Source organism: Trematomus bernacchii, unplaced genomic scaffold (assembly GCF_902827165.1).
Source record: "Trematomus bernacchii unplaced genomic scaffold, fTreBer1.1, whole genome shotgun sequence".
Classification (NCBI taxonomy): Eukaryota; Metazoa; Chordata; class Actinopteri; order Perciformes; family Nototheniidae; genus Trematomus; species Trematomus bernacchii.
The window spans coordinates 14482535-14506355 of record NW_022987582.1 but is presented as its reverse complement, the minus strand read 5'-3'; the positions used below and the strand labels follow the sequence as shown (position 1 = coordinate 14506355).

At 40.7% G+C, this 23821-nt stretch overlaps 1 protein-coding gene across 1 annotated transcript in view; it reads right to left on the bottom strand.

Moving 5' to 3' along the window:
• LOC117480590 (regulating synaptic membrane exocytosis protein 4-like) overlaps positions 1 to 23821 on the bottom strand; it is a 102734-nt gene that overhangs the window by 8197 nt on the left and 70716 nt on the right. Inside the window, exons 19-21 of the mRNA XM_034127953.1 lie at positions 23338 to 23438; positions 21364 to 21530; positions 11695 to 11912 (exon numbers count right to left, since the gene is read on the bottom strand). Coding sequence (XP_033983844.1) covers positions 11695 to 11912; positions 21364 to 21530; positions 23338 to 23438 — 486 coding nt within the window. The remainder of the gene's footprint in view (positions 1 to 11694; positions 11913 to 21363; positions 21531 to 23337; positions 23439 to 23821) is intronic.

Below are 23821 nucleotides of genomic sequence, written 5' to 3'. Positions count from 1 at the left end.
TCCCCTTTAATACAGTTATCTGAAATCTGTTGACATAATTCATTTAATTAAAGTCAACGTTTCAGTTTTTTCAGGGTATTTTGTTTCGCAAAACATTTCCCTTTCAAAACACACTTTCAAACCTCAGATCAGCTTTGTTTGAATTAGAGTCCAACTTATCTAAACACTTTTTTCTGTCTATTTCTACTGCTTGAGGACACCCAAGGTCACAACAGTGCTAAGAGTAAAACGTTCCTCACAGGTGGTCCCTGAAATAACAAATCAGCTATTGGCATGGTGTGTGAGGGGTGACACTTAAAGCAAATGTATGGCATTACATAAACTCCAGCCCCTCTGTTTTCTGTCTCTACAGCAGCTTGGTAGGACATGAAGAGAAAGTGTGTCGCTTTGACAAGTTAACAGAGAACCAAATGTGGTGCTTTTGTTCTGAATATGCGTCTGGCAGAATAGGCACAGCACAATTATGGTGCTTCTCTGCACCATCATAAATATAGCGAGCTCCCTGTAGAGTTGGAGCTGAGTGTTTCACCCTAAGAGACATTGCAACCTACTTCCATGAAGAAGCCTCTCAATGCCTTGTGTCTTTGGCAGGTTTCATCTAGGTCAGTACACACAAAAACACTTCTGCAGCGAAGGGAATATTGGAATAATACACAGTAAGAATACAAACAATTGATTATTCGTCACTTTATTTTATCAAAGAAAATTATGTAAGCCTCCTGCTAACTCAGATAGTGACATTAACCTATATAGTGTGTATATTATAATGAATCTTAAACACAGCTCATTGTAGGAAGTTATCTGTTCAAAAGAATCACGTAGTTTGAAGACTTTCAGTTATACTAGCAGTGTGGTGACAACTACTGAGTAGAACATAATTGGGATGTTATACAAACAGTTATGGTTCCCTAGAGGTTTAAGCTAACTGACATCTCTTGTCGAAGCATCGGCAGGTTGACATTATTGGTTATTATTTTTGACTTAACGACTATTAAAAGGACTGCTACTCAATTCGATATACATGGAACCCAAAGAATGAATCCTAATGACTTGGCTGATCTGCTGGATGGATTCCCAAAAAACACACATTTAGGTTGAATTGTGTCATTTTCAGCATTGTTATCTGGTCAACATACAAATATTAGAGGACTTTTGTTTTTGATCAAACTTAATTTCCATCCTCCTCAGCCTACCTTTGTGTTTAGTTCAAGAGACAACCTCTGGGTCAAATAGGTGACGCCAATGTGCAAGTGTTTTAAACATGCATTCTATCCAATCCTATTGGTTGCAAGAAGAAGCCCAATTGTATGGAAGTCTACGAAGAAATGTTGTGTGTTTATATCCAGTAAGCATTTTCCTGAAGAGTTTATGCTCTCAACTGTTATTGGTACTTTTAATAAGAGCCTGATGTAAATGTGTCTATTTATGGTCCAATTTAGAGTAAAATGGAAGATAAAGCATTGTACACTTTAGGGCGTGGCTAACTTTTGATTGACAGGTAACTATCACAGTCTGGGTGCTATCTGTGTTTCCACATTACAGCTTTTACTCTTTCACTGTGTGTTTCAAGTTAATACAATGTAATTGTTTGGCCTCTTGTTCAGTGTTGTATTTTGCTCAACCATTAGTATTAAAAAAGACAAGATGGTTGCGTACAAAAAGTAAAAGTAGAATCGTCGAGACCATAGTCCACAAACCAATGGGTGACATTCCAGTGACTATGTCTACTTGGTATATAAAGTCAATGGTTTTGGTGCTAATCAGCGTAAAACATATGTAAAGCTTAATTGCTGTCTTAGCAAACCCTTTCAACACAGTATGTGGATGTTTGTTTAAGGAGTCTGAAATAAAGTCAATACAGTACCTCACATTACAACAACACAAAAACTATCCTTTGCCAGAAAAAATGTAACATTATCAACAAATAAAGCCTATAAAAACTGGAGCCTTTTAAACAACTGTGCCAGAAAGAAAAAGGATCTCCATTTTAGGGCATGATGGTCCGCTCAGATTTCCCATCAGCATAGTTCAGATTAACCTCAAAGCAGTCTTGCAACATATGTAGTCTCATTGCATCCTATGACAAACCTACACTGCTGGAAAACACAACCACCTCAGGAGGCAGGAATGTCAAGAACCCTGTTCTTCTACAACAACAACAGAGCGTAACATCCCAGAAGTTGTATGTGAGGCCCGTCTGGCAGGCGGCAGGGATCACAGGCGGAAGCTTTCGGAAGTCTTTCTGATTGATGATCCAGGGACAGGCCGAGCGTCAGGGAGAGACTCTGGCCCTACACACTGTAAACACAGCTTAATGGAGGGCTCTAACCCTGCCACTCACATGCATGGATGTAGGCTAACACACATATTTGAACACTGAAATCCGCACACACTAGGACACGCACCAGTACATACGCAAATATAGGCACAAACACTCTCTACTCTCTCAGTTTACATTCCCTGCTGCCTACCTTGATGCATGCCAGTCCTGCTGTCTGGAAGTTCAATTTCCTCTCTTGGGTCTAGATCAAACCTGATGACCATTGTGAATAAGATTTACTTGCAAAAAATTACATTTGAGATTATTTCTTTATTATATCACTTGACAACACTGCAGAGCTGCTCTCATAGACTGTTGGCCACTAAAAGTGGGACAAACTCTACAGACATAGTACGGCCTTAAAAAGTGATGGAATGTTAACAAACAGATCCTTAATCACCCAGCAGAAACAGAGCAGCAATAAAATGATATTGTCATCTTTGCGTCCACCTGAAAATGCAGGGTCCAAGAGTAACTTTTATTTGACCTCTGGTTTGGTCGCCACCAACTCCAGAGAATGATATCATATGAAACACAGAGAACGTCAACTTGCAAAACGTTCCAATGTCTTCACTAGCTAGTTGCTAATTTAGTTTGTATAGAGTTTGGTACAAAGAAAGCAGCATACAGTATGCTAATGAGACTATTTTGCGGTCACATGTTGCGCACAGAGGTAAATAGTAACAATGTGTTTCTCAAAACTCCAAGACAAAAAGAAAAGCGCTTAAAAGGGACAGCTTACCCACCTTCCTCCCCACAACAAATGTACTTTTCTTCCTACCTGGAGTAATATTTATCAGTCTAGATTGTTTTGGTGTGAGTGAATGTTGGAGATTTAACAGGTCATCATTCCTAGAAAGGGACATTGCACTTGGATTTGTCCAACATATCTTTGTCTCTTTGAGCACAACAAACTTGTGCCATCTAGTTCCATTATATTGGAGAAATAGCAGACAACTCCGCAGCCAATATCTCCAACACTCAACAGCTCACACCGAAACAATCTACATTGATTGATAGCACTGCAGTTGGGAGGGAACATATGTATTCATGATTTTGGGTTGACTTTCTCTTTGAAGATATAACAGCATGTTTACCCCCAGACATGCTGACACTGTGTCCTGCCATTGACTTCACACCTCCACTGAAAAGGTTTGGAGAGGCATATTTACAAGGTGAATGGCAGGAGGTGTAGCAGGAACAGTCTGCCCCCTGACTGTCTCCCTACATTCACTGGTGCGAACGCTAAGAGTACAACAGATGGAAAGCTAACAAGAAAGAGGATCGAAATACTGCCAAGTCTTATATAAAACATCCTGATAGAAACTACTGTGACATTCCACATAACTTACAGACACAACTAAACTAGTGTGATATATAAAACCTTCTCTTGCGTGTGAAAATTGCAACACATACACGTAACCCTGACATGATTACTTCTCACGCTGTAAGAGGAAATAATATTGAACCATTTTCATGAACAGCATCATGCTCACGCTCCATGACTAGACTGACCACAGTATTTTTATGAGTGCATGTCTCATCAGACTTCCTCTTTGACTGACAGCTACAGAGTGTTGCTGTCAGCGTTTAAAGACAGAACGATAACAAGAGGAAGTTAAAAAAGCTAAAAATACAGGAAGTTCATTTTTAGTCCAGTGCAGCTAGGAGGCAAGAAGGTCCTGAAATATGGGACGTGACTATACAAGTGTGTTTAAACTGTGTCCACGTGTCCAGACTGAGGCAATGGAAGCATATGGCTGTGGAGCACGAGCCACATTGCAGGCAGACAAACACAAAGCAGCTGGTGGAGCATGGCACGCTTTAGAAGATGAATCAACAGCTTTTAAGCTAAGCTTATAGAGATAGATGCATAATATTCTAATTACAACAAACATGTATCATCTAACGTATAAACTCTGTATGCTTTAACGTATAAACTGTGTGCTTGAAATTAATGAAATGTTCTTCATGCTGATCAAATTAATTGCATTTTGCACAGAATCTTTTTTAGAAAACAGTGCTGGAAATAGTTTATTTATGGTGCTGCACAAATAACGACATTGTCAAGAGGATGTTGTAGCTGCAAAATAGTAAATCCCTTCCCCTTGAAAAGCAACAGTAGCGTATCATAATTATGTCAAGTGTTAATGAATTTGTAGCCAAATCAGCACTAAAGATTTGCACCTCTACTCACGTTTCCACTTCATTTCCTATACAGGCTGTGTTTCTGTACATGTATAACCGGGGTCAACATCAGTTCACTAGCTCTTGAATCACAGCCAATTTATGCTCCAGCATAATAACCGCAACATACTGTAGAAACACATCTTCAAAACAAGAACATTGGTTAATTTCTTGGATATTGCAAAAAAGGACAGTGTCTGCTAAGCGACACACCGTGTGCTGCTCGCAGTGGGAAAACAATCCATTTAGTCCAGCAGCTCAGCATCATAACATCTGGAGAATGAACATAAAGACCTCAGGGATTCTAACAGGACCTTTACGATTGATACATATCTGTGATTCTAATATCAAAAAATATTTCATTTTTGTGCACAGTAAAATACGTATCAAGAGAAATATAGGGAAAATATGTCTTTGTCTTTGATACAAAACAAACTCAGTATGCATTCTCTCATCTTTAGTGTCTGTCAGCTCTGCCTCTATGAACATTAACCCTTTCATGCATAGAGGTCACTACAGTGGACAGCTATTCAAAAGGTGTTTTCTTGTATATGCATTGTTTTTATTTGCATAGTTGCACCATCAGCCACTACATAGGACCCTATTGCATCATACCATACACTGCTACTCAGTGGAAAGTCAGTGTAAGTGCATGATACATGTCTCTAAACCAAGATGGACGACAGAAAGCCACATGGACCAAGTCACCCATCTATATCTTGCCAATCCTTTCATGGAAAGCGCTCCCTGCAGGTATAGAAAATGTGGTGACATCAAGTAACAACTAAGGAATCATATAATTCATAAATTATCAAAGTATTGATTTTATGTTTGCAGGAAAGACGTGAAAACAAGCTTCACCTCAATTTAAGGATAAATATGCTGCTTTATTTACATCATAACAAAATGCAGACAACAACTGTCTTTACCTAATGTGTTTAGGCTTTGCTGCAGGTGCACAGAACCTGAGACAAACTGTACAGTAACCATAGAGACAGACAGAGGTGGGAGAAGTACTCATATCTTGTATTCTAGCAAAAGTAGAAGTACCAGAGTGTAGGAATACTCTGTTACAAGTGAGAGTCCTGCATTCAAAATGTTACTCAATTAAAAGTACAAAAGTAATATCATCAAAATATACTTAAAGTACCAAAAGTAAAGAGTACTCATTATGCCGATTGGCCCATTACAGAATCATATATCATATGTTTTGATTATAAATATTGATGCATTAATGTGTTCTCAAAGCTGGTAAAGGTGCAGCTAGTTTGAATGACTTTTTATACTGCAGGGTAGCTTGTGGATTTCCTCCAGGTGGAACTCAAATGTAAGTGTTGATTATATATCAGATTATTAATCCAAATCTGTAAAGTAACTAAAGGTATTAAATAAATGTAGTGGTTTAAAAGTACACGATTTAGAAGCTTCATACCTGCAACACTACGCAGTTTTTTGCATTTACTTGACATCCTTTAGAGAGCAAGTATACTCCATGCTTCTAGCAGTGTGAGTGTGTATCAATGATTCTGTGGGTAAGGTGGCAGTCTTGTTGTATAATAACCAGAAAACCCAGACAGCTGAACAGAGATGGCAGATGGCTCAGGATATAACAAGAAAATGCCAGTCTGCAGTGTCGCAGACATTATGATAATATAATTGTGGGATGGAACAACTCATTTAAAGAAACTGCTGCAGTGGAAAAACACATTTAAAAGAGGGCGTCCACCTATCAACCTGGTGCAGGTTGTCTCAAAGAGCACGGATGTCAACACCACAATATAAGATCCTTCCAATCACTACATGTGGAGACTATTATCAAGAGGTCTGTGTGCAGTTGTACAGTACAGGTCGTATTGCTGTGATGTAATATGGTAGCAGTGGCTTTGTTAATAGAATGTGAAAGGTACAAAAGCTCTGTTCCTAAAGTGTATTCACATATTAAGGTCAGTGCAGAGACGGCTCATCTGAGAATTTAGGCTGATATAATTCTAGCTATATAATTGTTGTAAAGAAAGACAGAGAAAAAGCACTAATGGGGTAAATGAAGGAGAGAAGCAAGGAAAAAGAAAGAGAAGGGATATAATGATGGTATGTCTCAAATGTCAGTTAGGAGGGAATAAGCTATGTATTAAGAGAGATGTGGATAAGTGGCGGGGCCCTCGTAGTACCTGTGCTGCTGTGCTCCTCTCATGCATCATCCTGAGAGCAGCATGTCTGCTGCGGCCCCCGAGGAGATTAATTAGCAGCCTCAGCTAGCGGAGGAGCTGCTGATACAGGCACCCAGCTCAACTCGGAAGATAAATTACCTCGGCTGAAGCTCAAAGTTCAGCTATTTCCCCACATTCAAAACAGTCTGTCAGGGGACCGAGGAGGTCCAGAACTACGTCAGTATCTGGTGTAGGGGAAAGGGGAGAGGGGGGGGGGGGGGGGGGGGGGAGAGGAGGGGCAGGGAGGGGACAGCCAATGCGTTGTTCTGTATACATATAGCAACTCTAGGCTCAGTAAGTTACTGTAGGTGGCATACATACACCCTCTTAGTAAAGTTATACATTCATCAATAAAGGGAACCTGGATTCATCCTGTATGAACTAACTCCTCACCCACAAAATGATCAGTTGCAAAGTTATATGCTGAGGCCCTCTGTTTCCCGAGTGTCGTCGTCGACGGGGGAGGGGGGGGGGGTGCTAGTGGAGCCTCGCAGCGGAATAGGAATAGGAATAGAAGCATACACGCTCACATACAAGACATGTATCCATCACTAACAGCTTCCTAGCAGTGTGATCGAGGTGTCAGGTAGTGCATTGAAGCTTAAATAAATCTGATCAATCTTCATCATTTCTCAGAAGCAAAACTAGGACAGTGATTTACCAGGTTGCAGACATGTAACCTTTAAAGCAAATGCTACCATGGAACACCATTATTAAAAATAACTAAAATATCTATTTATAAAATCAATGGAGTGAAATGCATGTGAGTGACACATTTGTTTCAAATTATGAGCTTCTTTCAGGGTCAGGTAGAGAAAAGTAGGGCGTAAGAAGAATCATGTTAATGCTCAAGGCTGCACCCAGGGGAGAGGAAACTAGATGCTACTGACAATGTATTCTACCACATACTCAGAAACCCTCAACACTGATTCCATCTTTTTCTTATTTCTATATCACAGCTGGCATGGCCCAATTTCTATTTCTTTCTGCATTGTTGACTTTCTAATATTCTGGGACAACTTAATATGGGGAAAGCGAAATGTAATATCAGGTAGAATGCTTCTAGCTGTGTGAAAAGATGGTAGAAAAACAAATATATCTGCAGTGTTGTATAAGAGACACAGCCTACCTATTCATTATCCATGACGACATGTTCTATGTAAAAGCAGAGAAGATCACCCCATGCACGCCATGTGATACATATTTCAAAAACTATAGACAGCATAAATGCAGTTCATAATACATGTTGTTTACAGTTTGTTAAAACATTCAAAAGAGATGTGTGTGTTTGTGTAAAATGCTGATGTGTTTAAAAAGAAGGCACCTTTAAGCTGACATAAGAATGCACCACGGCACAGCCAATAAGTGAACTGATAAATGTGAGCTGCGGGTCAATACTGTAAAATGCTGACAACATCTGTATCAGCATACCATTTTATGACAATCTCTCCATTTTGCATAAGTAGCATAGATAGTAAAAGCACCGGCGTTTATAGACAGAGCAAGCATGCAGATTTTTGAGATGCCAATGTAAAAGCAGAAGAATGCACGGATTAATGCATGGAGATGTGTTTTCAATAAGCTGCAGGATTTGATTGTGATTGTCTGGTTTCAGCTGACTCGGCTGGGTAGCAGCAGTTGGGCTGGGGGTGTTTTGGGAATAAAGCCTCTCTTTATGGAGCCTAAACATATTGTAGCAGGGAGCAGAGACTGCTGACTGGTGGGTGGGACAATTGAGCGTAATAAATCAAATTGATGTTTCAGCTTGCATATGATGATCAATAAAGCGCTTAAACAAGCACATGCATAGGCTTGTTTTTTTCCCAAATGAATTTTCATAACTCATTTCTGTTGGTCAGCAACCGCATTTTTTATAATTATATTTCTTCATAAAAATAACCTAATTTATTAGTGATTAAAAAAGTTAATAATTTATTTTACAGATGTTAGGGATGGCCAATCAAAGTATTTGTTCAATTGATCCGCTATATTGAACAAGCTTGACCTGCATCTATTTTTTCTCCTCTGCCTACACCATAAATTATACTAAATTGCGGTATGAAACTATTACATTTGTTATTTAGAACATGTATGTGCACACACCACGCCACGTGCAACAAAAGTCTGCAGCACAAAGTAAACAAAAGTCATTTTTGTAATTCACGCAAAATATGCACAACTCAACGAAAATCCAGGTAATTAGGCAATTAAGGCTTAAGAAAAAAGGATCATAGACAGGGATTGTTCTTTTAGTCTTTGCTATCATTTTCTTAAAAAACTGAAAACTAGAAAACTTTAAAGAACAGGCAGGCAAAAAATATTTTTCTGAACTGAAGTGTATGCTGTGCAGCATTTGAATCTGAGCAGATACAAGTATCGGATCATGACTTGTTATTTGCAGATACCCAGTATTAAATGAATGATTGGGATGAAGGTTAAAACAACAGGACAGTTGCTTTGTTTAGACAATAGGCGCTTTCACACCGGAGTACTTTTCCCAGGAATATTTCCGATAGTTCCTGGGATTTTGCGTTCACACCAAAAAGATCTGGAACTAGCACTTTTTTTTGCGAACCTTTTCACCCCTTTTTAGTCCCTGCTAAAGAGGTGGTACTTTCCTGGGGAGGAAAAGGTTCCAATTTCTGATTGGCTGGGTGAATTGCAAACCACGCCCCGTAAAACTCGGAAAAGTTTTGTGAAGCCGCCATTGTATTTGCACGCATTAGCATTATTAGCATTAGCCCAGCGCACCAACGGAGAGAGACTAACTTATGGCAACACATAAGAAAACATGGGAGCGGTGGAGATGAGGAGGTGTCGGCGTTCTGGTGATTTACTCGGAAGGCTTCAGTAGAAGCTGCTGGGAGTCCCAGCAGCTTCTACTGAAGCCAGTCCCCAACTCCGGGGACTTCCGGCCGGGGACTTCGGGTGGCAGTATATGCCATGAAGTTGTTTGCGGCCTGCCAGTAAACCCAAAGCAGAAGAAGACGAAGTGACGTCAGCGGCTTCATTTGCCTAATCCTGCGTCAGGGATTTATTCCGGTGTGAACGCGATTTACTAGATAGTTAGGAAGTAAAGATTTCCGGGGAACTATTCCTGGGAAAAGTACTTGGTGTGAAAGCGCCTTATGTGTGTTACTGTGCTGTGCCTCTTTAAGCAGTGTGTTTGTGTCTGTATGATTAAAGCCACATGAACTCAATCATGAATCTGGTAGAGTCTCCATTCTGCATCCAAAACGACTAGGTTGTTATCAAATGCTGTTACCTGTTACGCTGAATCCACAGGTGTGAGGACATGTACAATCTACTCTCTCTTGTGGTCTGTAGTGCCCACTTGCACCCAGTCTCAAGTCCTGAATTGTGGATGTAGTGAGTCGTTATTCCAGTAAGCATATTCAGTTGTGACTGTTATATACTCCAAACATTATTCTGACATAACGATACATTTGTATTTCCTGAAAAATCAAGTAGCTTTTACCGAGGACTAGAGCTGCAAACTGTGTACACACTCCTGCAGGCCGGCCACCTGGGAGCACATACATTTCATCTGACAAACCTGTTTCTGTCAGAGCCAGAGTAGTGCCGCTTGGCTGATCTGCCCCCCCCACCCGCGGCACTTGGCAGTGCACACAAAAAGTCGAGCAGTCTCTTAAAATCGACCATCCTTTGAATGCACCCTTCAAGCGGGAGATGAGCCTCTCAGGATAACACACAGCGAAGTAGGGCAAAAGGCAGCTTGGCAGTGTTTGTGCTGGTGCAGAACCAAACACAGATATAGAAAGGCAGATGTATGCATTGCACGCTCTCACAAACTCCATCTGATGCACTTAGAGTGAAATATTAATAGCTCCAGGATACTCAGTTAGTGCTGCGTCTGCCTGCATGGGGAAGGAGTGTGTGCGTGTGTGTAACTTTGTTCCTGTGAAACTCAAAATGTGTATCTTAACATAAAAATCTGAACGAATGTGAGTTGTTCCCAAAAATAGACTCCAGAAGAAGAGTTAACTTATTCAGCAACATGAGCATCATTAGTAGTCAACAACACAAAAACTGCTATATGCCATACGTAAATACCACAGAAAACTGCTGTAGATGTTATGAGAAACCATTCCAAATAACTAACCCGCAGAGTTAAGGCAGCAGCCCATGTGCAAGTCAACTCACGAGTGCTCACCTCTTGCTCACCTTATGACACCTCACCATACATGTGTCCATCATCTCCCCATTCCTCTGAAACTCTGTCTAGCCAGAGAGTGCAGATCTGTAGAAATGACAAGTGACCACTTCAAGGCAGAATAAACAAGTTGATGAAGCGCCAGAGAGCTGCGGGTGAGTTGAAGTGGACCAATCGACTGACCTCATGAACAGAGACATTGCCACATGCACGTTCTTCACATTGTCTAGCTACTGTAGCATATGCCTACACAGCTCAGACCCTCTCAAGTCGACATTGAAAATGTATTAAAAGTAATTGCATATTGTGGCATTCAGCAACAACACAATCCCACGTCCTGTCTATATCGCACATCTGCACACACTCTCACATGCACTCAAGGAAACATATACAAACAAGTGCACATGGCCACAGTTTGAGGAAGTGTTTTACATGTACAAATCATTCAGAGAGCTTCAAAACATGAGTAAGGTGACAAAATGTGATCCGCCACAAAGAAATGTAGTGTATAATATTGCCAAAGCACAATAAATAATCAGCGTTATGCAGCAAATAAACACAACTGCAGTAAAGAAATAAGGAAGAAAAAACAGGGAGGGAAAAAGACAGAAAGACACATTTCCAGGAGAGTTGTTACCTAGAAGAAAAAGAGAATATTGAATGCTGCCATCTCCATCTCCTGAAAAGGAATAAAGCGGGGAAAAGGAAGAGAGAGCAATAGTATTAGAGCCCAATATTCAGCACATATAACAAAAAACGCACACGGACCGAACATATGAACACACACAGAACATGGCATGTCCTACCTGTTTGGCTGAGCTGAGAGGTGCTCCGGCTCTTGCGCGACATGCCGACCATGGCCTGCATTTTGGCACCAATGCTGGAGCGCCTCTTCTTCTCGTCGGTGCCTACCGTGCCCACCGCCGTGTCCGACTGGCTGCCGTCCGTCTTCTCCAGGTTACACATGTCGCCGCTAAGGCTTGTGCTCTTGGTCATGTTGACCGCGCCCGTCGAGCCCATCTGCCTGTTTTTCATTTTGGATGCAAAGTCACTGTCAGCCAGCGCCATTGACAGGGGGGGGGGGTCAGCAGGATGAGGACAGAGAGGAGAAGGACAGGGCAAGAGGAGAGGATGTGAAAGGAGAGATGATGGAGGAGGAAACAGGAGGAGAGGAGAGGAAAGGATAGGAGAGAGGACAGGAGATGAGAAGGCGTGGGGTGAAAAGGAGAGAAGGACAGAGTTCAGGTTCAGGAGTTCATGACTTACAGTATAGCTGAGGGTTTAAAGTGCATGGCCTGAATATTGTAAGAGATTGTTCCTTCAGTAAAAGATCCACTATAACATACTCAACTTTAATAGCTTTGTTATCTTGACCTGTGATAGTGCTGTGTTGTGTTGTGTTCCATTCACCACATTCCTCTACAGTCAGCGTTTGTGATCTCTACACACAGGAGAACTGCAAGATGTTTATTGCGATTAGGACAAAGTGCGTGGTCTTTAAGCTCGTTATTGTTTGTCTGTTAGCTCTGGATAATTGCAGCAGTATTATTCTAGTACAACATGTTCACCTCCACTAAGGATTATATTTTTGGTTCGGTTCGTCAACAGGAAAACTACAGGCGCCCTTTTTGTATGAGACGAAGTGAAAGTGTGCAGCAGAGGCCATGGAAGAAGCCATTTGAAAATCCGTAGTGTATTCGAATCACATGGGGTATACACAAATGTATACTTCAAACATTTTTGCAATATAGCTTTGGCGCTCTCCGGATACCCTTTGATTCATGACACATACGTATGTAGTGCTTACTTTGTTGTGCACCACGAGCAAGATTTCAAGTTTGCAAAAAAGTTCAGACTGTTTGTGGGATACAATGTTGAACTCCAGGATAAATACTTGTCGAGTACTGTATTGACATTTTTGGAACACCTGTTAAAGTACATAAACTACTGTAGTTGCCCTATGGCCTTTCATTGTTTCCACTCAGTCCTAGTTTGGAGGGCTAAAATACATGGAGGGCTAAAATACATGGAGGGCTAAAATACATGTTGAATGTACATTCTTCCTTGCTAAAAAAACTTCTATATGGTTTTTGAGCTACAATTCCAACATCCATGTTCTCTTGCTCAGTCTTCATCTACTTCCCTTGTATGTACATGATGTACAAGAACAAAGTGTTGCAACTTTGCTCCAAATCACTAGCTTTCAAAAACTCCACATACCTTTAAATATGTGTAGGTTGTGTCTTCAATGTGGACCTGTTTTGTTATGTCCAATTACGTTTTTGAAAAGTCTGACCAATTTACAAAGAAACCATTCATTTCAATTGAAATAGTTCACATTAAACGATTCTCAAGCATTAGGATGACTTAGTTTCTAAGTATTGGTTCATCTACATTCAACCTAGAATACACTTTAAGGATTTCTTACTTTTCTTCATAAATAGAAACAAGGCCACTTCTCTGCACCAGTCATGACGTACTTTAAAGAAAAGTGTTCTGTCTTCAACATTGTCCTCCAGCTCTCCCTCTTTGAAGGGAAATAGGACAGGGTCCAAATTAGGGTCTTATTTTAGCTCTGCTAGTTAAGTTATCTTTTAGAGACAAATTACATTCTGTATCATAGGCTCTGCATTGTTAATGGGATGAGTTACGTGTAGCGCCCTCAGGCTACTATTCATTCATTAGAGTGTCTGACCTCCACCATGTGACGGTCTTATAAAGACAACTCGTGGAGAGGCATGCTGACTAAAATGGGAAAGGAATCAATGCGGACTCCATCAATTACTTCAATTAGCTCCTTCAGATTCTGCTCTTTCATATATTAGACATTAGTGTTCGACTCCATTGTATTAGAATTAAGAAAATGATTAGTATTTAATAAAGATTATGTCTGGCATTGTAATAGGGGTTCAAGTGCAGGCAGGGAAATCGCATTACCTTGACATTGAAGGTTAGTGATGCTTTTAATTGAAATGTTCAAGTTAGATGGAGGTTTAGCACTAAGCACGTATAAATCTACCATTCGTGGTCTGGCCGCTGTGTTTTGAAGCTCTATGCTGCAAGAGAGACAGAGCAGCTCATGTTCTCAGGCAGTTCAATTATACAAAAATATTTGCAACCATATATTTCACGAGTGTACAAGTTTTTGATGTTTTCACTGGTGACAAGAACATTGTGCACTGCCACCTTTGATTTCTAAGGAAAGTCCTGTCCTAAACACCGTGTGTTGGATGTTTATATGTACTACAGTGTTTTGGTCTTCAGCTGCTGGTGTTATAAGACAGCTGTGAGCCTCAGCCTGAAGTATAAAGCCCTTTGTTTATGCCAGTTCAAATGCCAAAGGGTTCTGTTATGGCTCAGTCTGTACTTTAATACATAAATATTGAATGCTTATTGGGAGGATTAGTGCCTTTGATCAGTTAATGCAGCGGGGGAGCTTTGAAGCACACTTCAAGCGCCTCGACTCCAGACGACGCCACAGGTCGCAAGGTGCATGTGACATTCTAAAATATGCTCTTTCACTGTCATCACAGTGAGGCTGCATTTCATGTGGTGGACACAGTGACAATACTGCCTCTCCTATTGCATCGAATCAAAGCACAGCGGCAAGGTCAGGAGGACAGGGCCAACTTCCATCCTACATCTGCTCCCTGATCTCACGGCGAATTGTAAATGGCTACTGCATGAGATCGCATGCTATGGTTTTATTAAATGTGCCAACTGCTAGGACTGTCTTAGGGAAGATAGCATTTAGATGCGCAGCTCCACTGTCCTGGAATAGTCTGCAATTAAAATGGAAACTGAGCAATCTGGTGCCACTAAATGTTTTTAAAGCTCGGTTGGATGCTACTCAATCGGAAGCTGTTGGTACCTGTGCATGTGGATAGTATGTAAATTGTAATCCCTGTAATGCTAATGTATGATGTCCTTTTGTTGTTCTGTTTATGTTTTTAATGTTTCATGTGGAACCTACTTGAGCAGGTCTCCCTTGAAAAAGAGGTCAATGATCTCAATGGGATACAACCTGGATAAATAAAGGTTTGAAATGAAATGAAATTGTGTCCTCGGCAGATTACTGCCCGCTGAGTTTAATATGGATAAGCACAGAGATTGTTCAGAACCTTACAAATACATTTAGTTTGGAGCACACATTTTCTAAAATATGTTATGCAGTGGAAACCTTTGAAGGGATCACCGTTACATGATCAGCCACTTATTACATAAGGGAAAACATTGATTTATTAAAGATTTTACACAATTTTAGGCATTGATTGCCGGTTTATTTTAAGGACTGTTAAAAATGTTGAATTGACTGAAGGCTATGGATGAATTATACTATCAACAGTAGATGTATTATAGTGTTTTTGAATCATACACATGTGCACTGTAATTTAAGTCATACATTAAAGGTGGGGTATGTAATTTTGGAGAAACCAGCTCGAGTGCGCTAGAATTTGAAAATACACAACCGGAAAAAATCTGCCACTTCCTTACAGAGCCCCTCCTCCAACACACACGAATGCGCACATGACCAATGAGGGCACGAGATAAGTTTGTGCACAGAGGGAAGGCTGACAGGCAGGTAGGCCATCCAGTTATTTTAGCCGGGCCGGCTCAGATGATTGGTCGTGCTTTTTACAGTACTACGGCTTCCACAGATTACATTTTTTAATGTATTTATTGTCAAAGCATTTAATATATTCATTGCTATCGGGATGTTAAGAGCATTCCATGGAATATAACAGAAAGTGTTTCTGAAATAAATTACATACCCCACCTTTAATTTGAAAAGTGTTGGGACAGCTGTAATGTTTTTTGAAACAGCTAATAAATGTCAATTTGATGGTAATCTAGATGACAAATAAAGCAACAAATAATAGTTGCTCCCCCTCGGGCATAGTGCCACCGGACTATGGCTTGTGAATGAGCTGTCACTTAAATGTACGATGAACATAAATGTACCAGCATCTCCTCAGTGTTCCTCTAACACCTCCTCTAATTACTGTATCCCCTCCCTCAGGACAGGGCTTGGCAGAGTCTCTATGTATACATGTGCCTGTTTGGAAAACTGGGACTCTACAGGGATTTTCAACCTCAGCCCAAAGAACACAGTGTCCTCATCATGCAGATCGCTCGCCAATGCATTTTCATCTAGGCCAAGATGTTCCTAAGGAAAAGCAGGAAACATATGTTTGCGTGTAAAAGTGTTGGTACCATGTTGCCTTTAGTCTTCGATCCAGATAATGGTCCTTCCATATCTTAATATCAATATATATCACAATATACTAGTACTAGTATATTGTAATATAGTACTAGTATATTGTATTAGTACTTGTATAATCATAATAAAAGTACTTGTAATACTTGATTACAAGTATTTATATTTAGTATATTATATTGTATAACAGTATTTTATTTGGGCAAAATGTGCCTTGGCAGCAGCTGACCCTAGGCTCTGGAACACTCTGCCCCTCCATGTGAGGTCGGCCCAGACCCTAGGGGTTTTTAAATCTACACTTAAGACTCACTTCTTCTCTCTGGCCTTCTACATTTCCCTGTGTGTGATTTTTATTTTTGCTGTTGTCATTTGTTGTTTTCTGTTTGCTATTGTAGTAAAGTGTTTTTATTGCATGTACAGCACTTTGGCTCGACCAAAAATCGTTTTAAAAATGTGCTATATAAATAAAACTTGATTTGATTTGATTTGAGCCCATTAGTAGGGATTGGTATGAGGCAACCTTTGAGGTAAATGTGTTTTTGGCTCCTGTTTGACTTAAAACAAGGTACACCATTTTAGGTACAATATGTTCTTGTTTTGGTTGAGCCTTAGACAATTTCCCATCAAGCATGGTCTAGTATGATGTAAATATTGCTTTAACTCAGTTCAGTTGCTGGTATTTGAACATTGTGATAGACGCAATATTCTCTTTTTGACTAGCCCTAAAGTATTGTAATTTAAATGTGGTCACATGATGTTTACATGCGAGAAATAGTCCTGTTAACCTCAACATACGACTGCCAAACAAAATGCAGTTATATGTTTTAATGAACCTCTTAGCGGGCCCTTTTTATTACCCAACAAGGAAAAAACTGATGCTGTTTTTATGGCTGCACCAAAAGCGCTGTATGTAAATGTAAAGTCATGCGAGGTGCTTCCTATCCTCTCAGACATGTATCCTCATCTTGTTCGCCTTTCACAGAAGAGATCACTGCTTCTTCATCAGGTGAGGCAGAACAACGTGTTACCATGGCAACTGTGCCCAGACCACAGCATTAGCATGCGTTCATGCCCGTCAACACAATTCTGAAGATTCTTTTTGTCAGGGACTGAAGTGATTAATTAAAGCTCATGGTGAAGTTCTCATCAGATACAGGCCTCTCACTAGACAGGCTGGTATTGAATGAGGTGGGGCTCCTGCTTTTTGGAAGTGATCAGCCCTTGTCCTTCAAAGCACCAGTCTTTACTCTCCCTCGCATGAATGAGCCATTACCCAGGCAACAGTATTTGATGAAAGAGACATGGAGGAGTAGAGGTGATGTGGGATTTAAAAGTGCTGATGGAAAGCTCCTTACATCCTGTGGACGGCTGGACACAGCGTCCGCTCAGAGCGTGTGGCTCTCTGAGCTGTGAGAGCGCTCATGTGGCTATCATTGTGTTCGCACACAGGGCCTATGTGAACAGGACTGCTTAATGTGCAGCAGATGCATATTTACACTGTGACCTCAATACATAGAAGATGAGTCATAAGTAAATGCAGCTAGTAGCGATGTTTCTGCCGAATCACTTGACTCTGTTGCTTTCTCGCAGAGATAAGCGCAGCGCTGAATGAACCTTTTATCACTGGAGGCAGGTAGCATCTTATCCTTTGCACAGCAACTTCCTGACTCCTATACAGTATTGATTGCTTTCAGTATTGACAGGCTCTTATAATAAGGCTATGCCAACTGTTTAAGTTCATTGTACAGGCTGATGTGAATGTCGTCACTGGCAGAGCTTACATAACAGTACATGGAAAATAAAAGTCCCTTTTGTTATCTCAGAACATACAGACAGATCATACTGTTTAAGTTTATGACGTAGATACAACAATCTATATGTTGTCTACCTCAGGGATCCTACTCTGTGTTATAGAACTGAGATCTGTGGCTCTGACACTTTTATAAGGTGGTCATTACTTTGTAATTAGTTTAATTGTGTTTTTTATCGGGGCAGTTCTAGCATTCTGTTGTCCAACAGATCGCTGAAACCATTTGTACTTGAAAACCTTGGTAACGGCTGGGGCAAATTTTTTTAATTTTATATTAGTCTGTTCATTATTTTCTCAAGCATTTAATTTCTTGTGGATCTATGATGGACATTAGATTTTTACCAAGGCCTAAAGTAACATATATTTTGGTTCAACCAACAGTTTAAAACCCAAAGAGAACTACATGTATTACTAAATGATGCATCAATAATTCAAATTGTTTCAGCTCTTATCTCATTCATATTTGACACAATGTTTCATTAAAGAGAGGGACTGGATTCATTTATTGAACTGTTTTATATTTCCTTTTTAAGGTTGAATGGGCGGTAGAGTTGAAGAATCACTGAGCGTATAATAATAATAAGAGTGCATATTATATTTATTCTTATGCAATAATCTTGCTCGTCTGTGTCCATCACAGTGATTGCTTTAATAACTGTTCATACCACCCACAACCAAATCATAAGGAGCATCCAAAGTAAGGTTTAATAACGTGTGTATTGATATCTGAAGGGAAATGCATGATCCAAACTTTTGAAATACTGCTGCTTAGCAACCACGTTTCACTGTTTCAACTGTTTCAACTGTTTACAGACATTATTATTTGGTAAAGTAATTAAGCCAAACTTTCTGTCTAAATACCTTCAATTACTATTGATCATTTGATTTATTTGGAGCTATTTTAAGAAGTCAGTATGTTATAGATTTATACTGTAGCTGTCATGAAGGAATTAGGGTAGATCACACATATAAGAGTTCTCAGCATGTTAAAAGCCAACCAATCCAGCTCACTTTCAGCAGAGAAGGAGCATATAGTTTGAAATAGGAATTGCGTAACTTCATTTCAATATTTCTTCAGAAATTCTCTGCCATGCCGTTATTTTAATCACATTTATTTTAGTTTCCAGTGACTGATTGAAAGTGAGCCGGTTGTTGGCTGACGGTCTATGAATGAGGGTTGTGGTGTTACACACAGAGAGAAGTGTCCTTGGCAGGTCGAGGAGGAATGTGGGGGTGGGGGGGGGGGGGGGGGGGGGGGGGGGTTAGGGTTGATAGGTTGCAGGTGCAGTGTGACACTGTAGGATTCAGAGAGCATGTAACAAATGCAGACAGACATACAGACAAAACACTGACACGCATCCCAGCACTGAGCAGCACTGACAGACAGTAAAGCAATGCAGACTGCAGCCTCAATAGATAAACACTGTCTCTGGATTTGAACTTTACACTGTTCCTATATGTGTTCTATGAAGTGTCTGAACACACTTGAGTGGACCTTTCTGCTACATTAGGCCTCCACATGTGGGATGCATTTTCTTAATCAGAGCGCGCACACTGGTGCAGCGTTAATCCCACAAGAGTGTGAAGCTTTTATCTTAATGTGTTTTCTCTCAAGTCCAAACAGACACTGAGCAGTCTTACTGTGGGCGGAAGCACTAACTCGGATCCTGCTGTGAAAGTGATTTGCTCGTGAAGACTTCTTATTAGCTGGCTAAGCAGTTATGCTACTATGGGATTCCAAGTCAATTTGTTCTTGACTTTGCTCTTGACATACTTTTTAATACTTGCACTGCACTCATACTCTCTTGAGGCTACAATAAAAGAGTGCTCCGTTAAATATAGTTTTAATATGTGAGAACCACACATGCATCAACTTCAAATGTGAAGATTTCCATACATGTATTTAGTCATGTACAGTATGTGCGATTTCATTACAATCAAGACATATTTTGTCATGCCACGTGTTATAATATAAATGCATAATTAAAATCTCTGAGCTAAATGATTTCCTTCCAGAAGGCAAAGCTAACCATAGTGGTATCAGACAGACTCTTTGCAACAAGAGGATCATTGGAGAAATCAAAGCGTTGTTATTGTAATGGGCCTTTGATGTACCCCCAAAAGAAATAGGAATTTTGATTGACCTCCGTTTGCCTGTATTGTATTGTGCTGTTAAAGAAGTAACAGCAGCATATCCCTTCATAGGGAATCTCTTGGCTAGTATCCATGGACCCCAATGTCAATAGTAACACTCTTTTGACCAAAGTCACAAAAAAGCATTAATGTAATCCGTTGACATTAAGGTCTGTGGATTACAAGCAAATATGGTAGACTTCATTTGGAAATCGAACGATTAAAGGAAGCCATTATTTCCTATAAATCATAGGTTCATGTAATGCTAACACTAGAAAAAAGTTATAAAACATAATTACTATTTAATAATGTAATGTGTGAACAGGCTGCATGGCTTACCAAACTGTTGTCAGCTCAGCACTACTACTCTACTTTAGTATTGGTAAGGGTAAGCAGGACCACAGTTATCAAGAGTGAAGGGTGGAGGATAGTCACCACACTCTGCTTTGTGCACTGTTGTATGAACGTGCAGAAGGCAGGGGGGGGTCTTCAGGTCTGAATCATGGTTAGTGGGAGTCCAAAGTTAGAGGCTGCCACGTGTTACCTGAGGTCAGTCTCTGAGATACTCCTCTGGTGCAAGTCCTCTTCTTTCTCCACCAAATCCTCCTGATGCTCCTTGTCTGTGTCTACCTTCCCCACCGACCCTTTCCTCCCCCCCTGCGCTTTCCCATCTGTACTGGCCCTTCTCCCTTCCCCTCCTCCTCCTCCTCCTCCTCCTCCCGCCTCCTCCTCCTCCCTCACTTCTCCTAACTGCTCATCCCCCTCCCGAGACTGGCTGAAGACGGAGACAGAAGCAACAGAGCAGGACATGCAAAGCAGAAAGAAAAACCAAACAACGCATGAATATTGTCAACCAGTGGAGAAAGAAAGACAAACGCAGACACACAGAGCAGCCCACATCGAAAGCAGACTGATTCAAAGTAACAGAAAACAGAAATGACAGAAAGCAACATGCAAATGACTAGCTTTATTTCTGCTGATATGACACAACACATAAAGAGATGCAATGTGTTGTATGTTTTCAGTGTGTGTTGCCAGATATGGACAACTTTCCCCCCACAACCTGAATGAGCAGAGTTCCACCGTTTGGTTCCAGATGTGATCTAAACGGAGCCAAACCTGAACTCTTGCAGTGAGAACATGACACACAGGGCTAGGTCGGTGCACTCTCCTCTTTCAACCAGGTGCAAACGATTTCAAAGCTGAAAACGTGTGGACTTGGCAATATGTAAAGAAAGACAGGTTCTCAGTGGAGGGGGATTTGTCCATTCCTGATAACAGCTTGATGAGTGTAGAGAAAGTTCAACGGCTTACCGGATTTTGCGGTTTCCTTGCGGCCTTTCTGATTGGACAGACATGTAGCTCGTGCTGCTGAACCGAGAGGCACTACTGGTTCTCGACACAGCGGACACGTCGCTTACATCGCTGTCCGATGACTTGGCCGACAGGTTATCTGAGCCCCGGGGATCTCTGCCTGAGCGCTGAGGAGAAGTCAAGAACAATACAACATTATTTAAAAAAAAAGAGTTTCTGGGCCTTGACTCGCAGTCAGACACTTGAAGACTCAGACACAGGGCCTATCATTGGGAGTGCACGCTCTTTTTAAAAAGGTTATTACAACTGTGAGATAATGATTTGAATGTGAGATGTGAAGACAGAGTATGACCTTTAAGCGCAAAGAAAACAGTGCTAGCATGTCTTTAGCTTGTTTAGCTAGTCCTGATGCAGGGGGGGTGGAGAAAGTAGACCTTTGAGTTCAACTGTCAGAAGAGTAAAGATTATCAATATTATTGAAAATGTTGTTACAGAAGGTGTATTAGGTAACGTTTGAAAGATTAGAATGTACGTCAGGCCAATAAACCAAGATGACAGAAAGTAGAAGTCTGCAGGTTGAACCTTGCAGGAGTTCACAACATAAGAAAATGTGTCTCATAGGCATGGAGGTATTTCAATTCAAATCAGCAGTATAGGTTAAATAATATGAATGTATCTGTATCAGAAATCAGAAATCCTTTTGAATCCCTCAGCGGGGAAATGTAAAGCCTTACAGCAAAGTGACATATCAGATCAAATGGATAAAGCTAACAATAATCATAATCTGTCATTATAATTCAATAATATGATACACAAAAGGTCATTTTACTTGATATTCTATGTATATGTTGCTGAAAATATGTGTTTATGGTATTACTGGTGGACATGCATGATTCAGTATGATGTGGAAACCAGCATTACACTATCACTCCCTTGGAAGCTAGGATACTTATCTTAGCATCATCCTGGCTTGAGAGAATGTTTCAGCTGGATTGTGTATATCATAACCTGTGTGTATTTCTGATTGGTATGTTTTCTGCCAGAGAATCTGCACTGAGTGTTACAGTAAGTGTGTTGTATTGTATTTTAAGAGCAAGCACTCACAAGTCTGGTTTCATAACAGTGGGAGCATTGTTTTGTCACTTTCACTTCCAAAGAGGATAATGTTCAACAGACTTTAATAATAGGCTTTTTATAGACTCGTAGCGAACACATCGGCTGCTCCAAATGCAATAGTTGAAATAGCAGAGACTTAAAAGGAGAGCTGGACAGAGAGCGTTTGTCTTGTACGGCTCGGGGCAGACTGCAGGCCGAGCTCTCTAAACATCAGGAGTTCCTAGAGCAGAGTAGTAAACACTCCACTCTGCACTCACTCACTGCCACATTCACCATTTACAACAAAAGGCTTAAAGGCTCAGTTCACCCACATGACGAAAAGAAAATACATTTTCTTCAACTGTTTTGAGACTTCGGCCAAAGCTATGAGTAATGACATTTCTGCAACAAAAGTGTCTTTCCAAAGGTGTTGTCCCATTTACTCAGCACACTACAATTATCCAAATATGTAAACATGAACTACTATTATAGTCTATATATACAGTGTTATGGTGATTGATGTTTTGTTTTTTAAATGTTGGGAAACATGGGAACTTTTCAGATTTACAAAGACATTGTTTATGGAAAGGAATGCTGCTTTTCAGATATATTGATTTGAATAAAAGCAAAACAAACATATGATTACTTGTGTTACTTGGTTGACCTTCAAAAAACAAGTGGGGCTAATTGAGTGGACTCCAACCTTTGAACCCTGTTGTGCTTTGTTTGTGTGACTTTGTCTGTGGTACACTAATGCACATGCGCAGAATGATGTTGATGTGTGCATGTGTGCAAAGTGTGCCATGTGGCCTGTGCACAGTGCAGCCATGCAAACAGTGCACTGTGGGTTCATGTTACTGTCTGTGAGCGTGTGGTTACCTTGTGGTAATCCTGCTCCAGTCTGGAGTCGGAGCCCGCTCCCTGCTTGTACTTGTTCATCTTCAGCTTCATCTGCCGGGTCCTCTCCTCCATGTCCATACCTAAGCACAGAGACAGAGGGCTGTGAGAGGGGGGGCTGAGGCAGTGAGGAGGGCCTGATGGGGGGGGGGGGGACGTACTGTTATGGTGAGAGACAAGCTTCTGCTATGAGCCATGAGCTATGACAAGGACAGATCCAATGGGATTAAGCTGAATGGTCGGCTGTATTAACAAAGACAAACAGTACTGACTGGTAAAGGTGAGCGGCACAACAGACACAAGCTACATTTAGAAACAGTTGTCACAATTCCAGGTTCTTTTAACGTTATGGAATATTCTTTTGAATTGACTGAAGAATAATGAGTTTGGACAATTTATTGATTCCTGCTTCACAGCTTGGACACTGATTGGACATGTGGAAAAGACAGATTTCAGCGATGCGTGT